The following is a 9,967-nucleotide window of genomic DNA, read 5'->3' as shown; positions in this document are numbered from 1 at the left end:
GTGTGTGTGTGTATCCAATGTGTGTGTGTGTGTGTGTGAGTGCAGTGTGTGTGTGTGTGTGTGTGTGTGTGTGTGTGTGTGTGTGTGTGAGTCTAGTGTGTGTGTGTGTGTGAGTCCAGTGTGTGTGTGTGTGTGTGTATCCAATGTGTGTGTGTGTCCAGTCTGTGTGTGTGTGAGTCCAGTGTGTGTTTGTGTCCAGTGTGTGTGTGTGCCCAGTGTGTGTGTGTGTCCAGTGTGTGTGTGTGTGTGTGTGTGTGAGTCTAGTGTCAGTGTGTGTGTGTGTCCAGTGTGTGTGTGTGTATCCAATGTGTGTGTGTGTCCAGTCTGTGTGTTTGTGAGTCCAGTGTGTGTGTTTGTGAGTCCAGTGTGTGTTTGTGCCCAGTGTGTGTGTGTGTGTGTGTGTGTGTCAGGTTATTATTTCAGGGACACTGAGTCGCCAAAATAATGAACCCTAAACCCTGGATAGAGGGGCTCAGTGAATGTGGAGGTGAATGTGATCAGGTGGGTCAGTGTGTCAGAGGAGGCTCTATAGAAGGACAGAGTGCCGGCTGGCCAGTCCAGATACACTCCTACTCTGTGGGAGCTGGAGGAGGGGACGTCTATGGTAGTGGGATTATTATTGTGACAGGCAGAGTAACTGTTGTCAGAGCAGAACAGACTCCAGGACTTGTCATTGTATCCAAGCCAACATTCCTTAACCTCTCCTCTCCTGCTGATTCCTTTATATGTCACTCCTATATCAGCCCCTCTCCCACTCCACTCTACCTCCCAGTAACAGCGCCCAGTCAGACCCTCTCTACACAGCACCTGTCCCCAGTCCTCAAATCTCTCTGGGTGATCAGGATACGGCTGCTCCTCTCTCCTACATGTCACCTTTCTGTTCTCCTCAGACAGAGAGAGGAGTCTGTTTACTGTGTTTAGGTCCAGTGTGAGATCACAGACATCTGATGGATGAAACCAGACACAATATTAGAAATCATCATCATTCACATTAGAATGTTAACTCACTTTTCACTAATTCATTTAATGTAGATGTTTCTAGGTATCAAAAGGAGAAGTTAAGGTAACTTGAGACTTGTTGAATGATCATATGTTATACTGTATGGTAATATAAAACACACTTATTCACATTAATTACACACACACACACACACACACACACACACACACACACACATTGTCAAAGAAACTCATTGTAAACTTTGGTGTCCCTGATTTCTGCTTCTGTAGAACTACAGCTGATATTTAATATGACCAAGTCAGTAATGATGTTGGTCTTTGACTTTGACTTAACTTGAATTAAGACTTATTCTTAGTCATATTCTTCACAGCAGTCAACACTCACATTTTCTAAGTCCAGGTTTCATTCTGTTCTCTCCACCATGTTCCACACTGTAGCGGTAAGCAGAAGAACAGACAGTTATTGAGGGATACACACACACACACACACACACGTATATAGCATACACCAAGCAAATTTTTGTCTGTGTGTGTGTATGTGTGTGAGTTCTGTGTGTGTGTGTCCAGTGTGTGTCTGTGTGTGTGTCTCCAGTGTGTGTGTCCAGTGTGCGTCTGTGTGTGTTCAGTGCTTGTATGTGTGTGTGTGTGTGTCCAGTGTGTGTGTGTGTGTGTGTCCAGTGCTTGTTCGTGTGTACTGTGTGTGTGTATACTGTGTGTGTGTATACGTGTGTGTGTGTGTGTGTGTGTGTGTGTGTGTGTGTGTGTGAGAGTCCTGTGTGTGTCCTGTGTGTGTGTGTGTCCAGGGTGTGTGTGTGTGTGTGTCCAGTGTGTGTGTGTATCCTGTGTGTGTCATTGAGCTGGACCCACACACTGGACACACACACACACACAGGACACACACACACACACACACAGTCAGCATATAACTTTGTCCAAGTGGTGGTCAGAATGTTTGTCTTAACTAGCCTGATAAGTCCAACATGTCTGATATGAACATTGACATAAACCCTCTACATACTTGAGTTTCTCCAGTCTGCAGTGTGGATCCTCCAGTCCAGCAGAGAGCAGTCTGACTCCTGAGTCTCCTGGGTGATTGTAGCTCAGGTCCAGCTCTCTCAGGTGTGAGGGGTTTGACCTCAGAGCTGAGACCAGAGAAGCACAGCCTTCCTCTGTGACTAGACAGCCTGACAGCCTGACAAAGAGTCAAATCATATTAAAATCACAGTATATTTTTTTTCTAAATGTTCATAAACTAATGACGCCGTGAAAAAAAAAAAAATCATAAATCAATCATGAAAAAGGATGAGTGAGAAAGTTACAGAGACTACAACAACATACTAACCTCTCACCATTACCAATAACAGAGACTACAACAACATACTAACCTCTCACCATTACCAATAACAGAGGCTACAACAAAACATGCTAACCTCTCACCATTACCAATAACAGAGACTACAACAAAACATACTAACCTCTCACCATTACCAATAACAGAGACTACAACAACATACTAACCTCTCACCATTACCAATAACAGAGACTACAACAAAACATACTAACCTCTCACCATTACCAATAACAGAGACTACAACAAAACATGCTAACCTCTCACCATTACCAATAACAGAGGCTACAACAAAACATGCTAACCTCTCACCATTACCAACAACAGAGACTACAACAAAACATGCTAACCTCTCACCATTACCAATAACAGAGGCTACAACAAAACATGCTAACCTCTCACCATTACCAATAACAGAGACTACAACAAAACATGCTAATCTCTCACCATTACCAATAACAGAGACTATAACAAAACATGCTAACCTCTCACCATTACCAATAACAGAGGATACAACAAAACATGCTAACCTCTCACCATTACCAATAACAGAGACTACAACAAAACATGCTAACCTCTCACCATTACCAATAACAGAGCTACAACAAAACATGTTAACCTCTCACCATTACCAATAACAGAGGCTAAAACAAAACATGCTAACCTCTCACCATTACCAATAACAGAGGCTAAAACAAAACATGCTAACCTCTCACCATTACCAATAACAGAGTGGGTCTGATATTTGTGCCTCTGTAACTTTCTCATTCATCATTATTCTCGATTAATTCCTGATGATTCATCATCATAGTAGCATCCACATGAATCTCGATTCTGATTATTATTATATAATTCAAATGGGAGAACTACATACATAAAAGTGCTTTCATATCTGATAATACTGACCTCAGAGTCTCCAGTTTACAGTGGGGATTCCCCAGTCCAGCAGAGAGCAGCTTCACTCCTGAATCCTTCAGGTCATTGTTACTCAGGTCCAGCTCTCTCAGGTGTGAGGGTTTGACCTCAGAGCTGAGACCAGAGAAGCACAGCCTTCCTCTGTGACTCCACAGTCTGACAGCCTGACAAAGAGATCATCATGACTTCACAAACACACTGTTCATTTAACACCAGTAGTGTAGAAGGACAATGGCAGATGCATTTGGTTTATTCTCTCAAACAACATATAGATTCATCTTCCGTTTCCTAGAATTGTATGGTCATAATGTTATACTAATGTGAAAATCAATGAATTTATTCAATATGTTTTACAATATAATATTATATACATATTATAATACATATTTTTCTCTGAACTGAATATTTCTTCCTGATGATTAGTTCTTAAATGTCATTTTATTTACTCACAGAACAGCTCTGGAGGCTTTGACCACTGGCAGCAGCCTCAGAAGACCTTCCTCTGATCTGGAGTATTTCTTCAGGTCAAACACATCCAGCTCCTTTTCTGAAGTCAGCAACACAAAGACCAGAGCTGACCACTGTGCAGGTGACAGGTTGGGTTTTGAGAGACTTCCTGATCTCAGGTATCTTTGGATCTCCTCTACTAGAGAATGGTCATTCAGTTCATTCAGACAGTGGAACAGATTGATGCTCCTCTCTGGAGAGAGATCTTCCCCGATCTTCTCCTTGATGTACTCGACTGTTTCTTCATGGCTCTGTGAGCTGCTTCTTGTCTTTGTCAGTAGACCTCGTAAGTGCTTCTGATTGGACTCCAGTGAGAGGCCCAGAAGGAAGCGGAGGAAAAGGTCCAGGTTTCCGGTCTCACTTTGTAAGGCTTTATCCACAGCACTCTTGTAGAAAGTAACTTCAGGCTCGTCGTTTGTTTGCAGTTTGTCCATTAGATTTTCATTGTTGTTGATGAATGAGAGGAACACATATACAGCAGCCAGAAACTCCTGAATGCTCAGATGAACAAAGCAGTACACCTTGTCCTGGTACAGCCCACATTCCTCTTTAAAGAGCTGTGTGCACAATCCTGAGTACACTGAGGCTTCATTAACATCAATGCCAGCCTCTTTCAGGTCTTCTTCATAGAAAATCAGATTGCCATTCACAAGCTGTTGAAAAGCCAGTTTTCCCAGTGACAGAATGCTCTCTTTATTCCAGTGTGGACCTGTCTCTTCTTTCCCAAGATACTTTTCATTCTTCTGTTTGGTATGAAACTCCACAAGGTGTGTGTACATCTCAGTCAGAGTCTTGGGCATCTCTTCTCTCTTATTTTCCAGCATGTGTTCAAGGACTGTTGCAGAAATCCAACAGAAGACTGGAATGTGGCACATGATGTGGAGGCTCCTTGATGTCTTTATGTGTGAGATGATTCTGCTGGCCAGGTCCTCATCACTGAATCTCTTCCTGAAGTACTCCTCCTTCTGTGGGTCATTGAACCCTCGTACCTCTGTCACCTGGTCAACACACCCTGAAGGGATCTTATTGGCTGCTGCAGGTCGGGTAGTTATCCAGAGGAGAGCAGAGGGAAGCAGATTTCCCTTGATGAGATTTGTTAGCAGAACATCCACTGAGGTTGACTCTGTGACATCCCAACAGATCTTGTTCTTCTGGAAGTCTAGGGGCAGTCGGCACTCATCCAGACCATCAAAGATGAACAGAACTTTGTACTTGTCGTAGTTTGAGATTCTTGATTGTTTGGTTTCCATTGAGAAGTGATTAAGAAGTTCAATGAAAGTGTGTTTGTCCCCTTTCATCAAATTCAGCTCCCGAAAAGGGAATGAAAATACAAATTGGACATCCTGATTTGCTTTTCCTTCAGCCCAGTCCAGAATGAACTTCTGCACAGAGACTGTTTTTCCAATGCCAGCAACTCCCTTTGTCAGCACAGTTCTGATAAGTTTGTCTTGTCCAGTTAAGGGTTTGAAGATGTCATTACATTTGATTGCAGTCTCTGGTCTTGCTTGTTTCCTGGTTGTTGTCTCAATCTGTCTCAGCTCATGTTCATTATTGACCTCTCCTGTTCCACCCTCTGTGATGTAGAGCTCTGTGTAGATCTTATTGAGAAGTGTTGGGTTTCCTTGTTTAGCGATCCCCTCAAATACACATTGAAACTTCTTCTTTAGATTAGATTTGAGTTCACGTTGGCAAATCACAGCGAGCTCATCTGAATGCAGAAATAACACAGAGGATATTAATATTATGTCTGTTTTAATGTCTACAGTATTGTAGGACTGTTATAAAGTTTTACATTATAATAATTTAGTCTCTTAACTGACTGTATAAATGTGTAAATGTTTTCATAATGCATTACAGACTGGTGTGACTGATTATATTATTATTGGTATTATTGATGGTATTATTAATGTTCTCTCTCTCTAAATGAATCACCACAACACATCCCTGCTGCTACTTGATGAGGTCACTAGGTGTTGTGTTAAGGCTGCTACAATATCATTGAGTTACACAGCTACTTTAGCTGTACTTTAGCTACAGCTTTTAAATGTTAAAAAACATCATTCAACATGAGGCAGACAGATCTTACATTTCTCCAGTGTGTCAGCAAGCTCCTTCTGGTTCATTTTCCTCAGGATGTGCAGTGTGATCTTCAGAGCCCCCTCTCTGGCACTGCTCTCCTGCTGCTCATCTTCAGCATCCACCACTTCCTTATCCTGTTTCTGACTCTCAAAGCCTTGTGGGAATTCTGGACTAAGAATCCTCTTGAACATCTTCAGCTCGTTCTTCACAAATGTCATAATTTTCTCTTCAAGCAACTGAAATAAATAAAGTAAATAAGTTAAGCAAGAGACTAAATGCTTTCTCATTAACACATTAATGAATGATTGACAGATCAACTTTACTTGAGGTAAACAAAAACAAATGTACATAACAGGACCACATACACTGAATATGGAGGCCAGGTCTGTTTGATGACTCTGGGAAGACTGACCACTGAGAATCTCTGACTCTGATCTCTCCTGTTGGTTTCTGTGGACACAACATGCGATTACATCTCCTCATCCAGGGAGTACACACACACACACACACACACACACACACACACACACACACACTGAGGGAATGTTGTGTTTGTTTAATATTGTTTTAGGACTATGAAAATGGACAAAATGATTTGCCTATGGATTATGAAAACAACAACAATAAATGGGAAAATGGGAGGAGAAATGACTAGAGACAGTGTTGTTTAACTCACTGACCAGGACCCATGAGTTCTTCTTACCTTTGTTCAGTAGAAAAGTCTCCCTCTCTAAAGGTTAGAGGAGGACCCATAGACCAGTCACTCTTCATGGACACACAGCTGGGAACAGGGGAGGCTGGTCTCTCCTGCTTGATTGGGCTTCAACACAACAGAGACAAACATTACATCTCTCATCTACTCTGAGCTCAGATGGGGAAACATAATTTTTTTTATTTTTATTTCACCTTTATTTAACCAGGTAAGCAAGTTGAGAACAAGTTCTCATTTACAATTGCGACCTGGCCAAGATAAAGCAAAGCAGTTCGACACATACAACGACACAGAGTTACACATGGAGTAAAACAAACATACAGTCAATAATACAGTAAAAAAAAACAAGTCTATATACAATGTGAGCAAATTAGGTGAGAAGGGAGGTAAAGGCAAAAAAGGCCATGGTGGCAAAGTAAATACAATATAGCAAGTAAAACACTGGAATGGTAGTATTGCAATGGAAGAATGTGCAAAGTAGAAATAAAAATAATGGGGTGCAAAGGAGCAAAATAAATAAATAAATTAAATACAGTTAGGAAAGAGGTAGTTGTTTGGGCTAAATTATAGGTGGGCTATGTACAGGTGCAGTAATCTGTAAGATGCTCTGACAGTTGGTGTTTAAAGCTAGTGAGGGAGATAAGTGTTTCCAATTTAAGAGATTTTTGTAGTTCGTTCCAGTCATTGGCAGCAGAGAACTGGAAGGAGAGCGGCCAAAGAAAGAATTGGTTTTGGGGGTGACTAGAGAGATATACCTGCTGGAGCGTGTGCTACAGGTGGGAGATGCTATGGTGACCAGCGAGCTGAGATAAGGGGGACTTTACCTAGCAGGGTCTTGTAGATGACATGGAGCCAGTGGGTTTGGCGACGAGTATGAAGCGAGGGCCAGCCAACGAGAGCGTACAGGTCGCAATGGTGGGTAGTATATGGGGCTTTGGTGACAAAACGGATAGCACTGTGATAGACTGCATCCAATTTGTTGAGTAGGGTATTGGAGGCTATTTTGTAAATGACATCGCCAAAGTCGAGGATTGGTAGGATGGTCAATTTTACAAGGGTATGTTTGGCAGCATGAGTGAAGGATGCTTTGTTGCGAAATAGGAAGCCAATTCTAGATTTAACTTTGGATTGGAGATGTTTGATATGGGTCTGGAAGGAGAGTTTACAGTCTAACCAGACACCTAAGTATTTGTAGTTGTCCACGTATTCTAAGTCAGAGCCGTCCAGAGTAGTGATGTTGGACAGGCGGGTAGGTGCAGGTAGCGATCGGTTGAAGAGCATGCATTTAGTTTTACTTGTATTTAAGAGCAATTGGAGGCCACGGAAGGAGAGTTGTATGGCATTGAAGCTTGCCTGGAGGGTTGTTAACACAGTGTCCAAAGAAGGGCCGGAAGTATACAGAATGGTGTCGTCTGCGTAGAGGTGGATCAGAGACTCACCAGCAGCAAGAGCAACATCATTGATGTATACAGAGAAGAGAGTCGGTCCAAGAATTGAACCCTGTGGCACCCCCATAGAGACTGCCAGAGGTCCGGACAGCAGACCCTCCGATTTGACACACTGAACTCTATCAGAGAAGTAGTTGGTGAACCAGGCGAGGCAATCATTTGAGAAACCAAGGCTGTCGAGTCTGCCGATAAGGATGTGGTGGTTGACAGAGTCGAAAGCCTTGGCCAGATCAATGAATACGGCTGCACAGTAATGTTTCTTATCGATGGCGGTTAAGATATCGTTTAGGACCTTGAGCGTGGCTGAGGTGCACCCATGACCAGCTCTGAAACCAGATTGCATAGCAGAGAAGGTATGGTGAGATTCGAAATGGTCGGTAATCTGTTTGTTGACTTGGCTTTCGAAGACCTTAGAAAGGCATGGTAGGATAGATATAGGTCTGTAGCAGTTTGGGTCAAGAGTGTCCCCCCTTTGAAGAGGGGGATGACCGCAGCTGCTTTCCAATCTTTGGGAATCTCAGATGACAAGAAAGAGAGGTTGAACAGGCTAGTAATAGGGGTGGCAACAATTTCGGCAGATAATTTTAGAAAGAAAGGGTCCAGATTGTCTAGCCCGGCTGATTTGTAGGGGTCCAGATTTTTCAGCTCTTTCAGAACTTCAGCTGAATGGATTTGGGAGAAGGAGAAATGGGGAAGGCTTGGGCGAGTTGCTGTTGGGGGTGCAGTGCTGTTGACCGGGGTAGGAGTTGCCAGGTGGAAAGCATGGCCAGCCGTAGAAAAATGCTTATTGAAATTCTCAATTATGGTGGATTTATCAGTGGTGACAGTGTTTCCTATCTTCAGTGCAGTGGGCAGCTGGGAGGAGGTGTTCTTATTCTCCATGGACTTTACAGTGTCCCAGAACTTTTTAGAGTTAGTGTTGCAGGAAGCAAATTTCTGCTTGAAAAAGCTAGCCTTGGCTTTTCTAACTGCCTGTGTATAACGGTTTCTAGCTTCCCTGAACAGCTGCATAACACGGGGGCTGTTCGATGCTAATGCAGAACGCCATAGGATGTTTTTGTGTTGGTTAAGGGCAGTCAGGTCTGGGGAGAACCAAGGGCTATATCTGTTCCTGGTTCTAATTTTCTTGAATGGGGCATGTTTATTTAAGATTGTTAGGAAGGCATTTTTAAAAAATATCCAGGCATCCTCTACTGACGGATGAGATCAATATCCTTCCAGGACACCCCGGCCAGGTCGATTAGAAAGGCCTGCTCGCTGAAGTGTTTCAGGGAGCGTTTTACAGTGATGAGTGGAGGTCGTTTGACCGCTGACCCATTACGGATGCAGGCAATGAGGCAGTGATCGCTGAGATCTTGGTTGAAGACAGCAGAGGTGTATTTAGAGGGGAAGTTGGTTAGGATGATATCTATGAGGGTGCCCGTGTTTAAGGCTTTGGGGGTACCTGGTAGGTTCATTGATAATTTGTGTGAGATTGAGGGCATCAAGTTTAGATTGTAGGATGGCTGGGGTGTTAAGCATGTTCCAGTTTAGGTCGCCTAGCAGCACGAGCTCTGAAGATAGATGGGGGGCAATCAGTTCACATATGGTGTCCAGAGCACAGCTGGGAGCAGAGGGTGGTCTATAGCAGGCGGCAACGGTGAGAGACTTGTTTTTAGAGAGGTGGATTTTTAAAAGTAGAAGTTCAAATTGTTTGGGTACAGACCTGGATAGTAGGACAGAACTCTGCAGGCTATCTTTGCAGTAGATTGCAACACCGCCCCCTTTAGCAGTTCTATCTTGTCTGAAAATGTTGTAGTTTGGAATTAAAATTTCTGAATTTTTGGTGGTCTTCCTAAGCCAGGATTCAGACACAGCTAGAACATCCGGGTTGGCAGAGTGTGCTAAAGCAGTGAAAAGAACAAACTTAGGGAGGAGGCTTCTGATGTTAACATGCATGAAACCAAGGCTATTACGGTTACAGAAGTCATCAAAAGAGAGCGCCTGGGGAATAGGAGT

The 9,967-nt window shown here is 43.1% G+C and overlaps 1 protein-coding gene across 1 annotated transcript; it reads right to left on the bottom strand.

Annotated features, from left to right (window-relative positions):
* Nucleotides 1-285: 285 nt before the first annotated feature.
* Nucleotides 286-6,642, bottom strand: LOC135570295 (NLR family CARD domain-containing protein 3-like). The gene is made up of 8 exons (XM_065016418.1): nt 6,513-6,642; nt 6,175-6,259; nt 5,817-6,045; nt 3,674-5,438; nt 3,215-3,387; nt 1,979-2,152; nt 1,346-1,392; nt 286-944 (listed from the first exon to the last, which is right to left on the bottom strand). Exons 1-5 carry the CDS (start codon nt 6,578-6,580, stop codon nt 3,312-3,314), a joined length of 2,223 nt encoding a protein of 740 aa, XP_064872490.1. The 5' UTR covers nt 6,581-6,642; the 3' UTR covers nt 286-944; nt 1,346-1,392; nt 1,979-2,152; nt 3,215-3,311.
* Between the last annotated feature and the right edge of the window lie 3,325 nt (nt 6,643-9,967).

This window comes from Oncorhynchus nerka, unplaced genomic scaffold (genome assembly GCF_034236695.1).
Source record: "Oncorhynchus nerka isolate Pitt River unplaced genomic scaffold, Oner_Uvic_2.0 unplaced_scaffold_1000, whole genome shotgun sequence".
Lineage (NCBI taxonomy): Eukaryota > Metazoa > Chordata > Actinopteri > Salmoniformes > Salmonidae > Oncorhynchus > Oncorhynchus nerka.
Note: the sequence above shows the minus strand (reverse complement) of the source record. Positions and strands in the feature narration are given on the sequence as shown.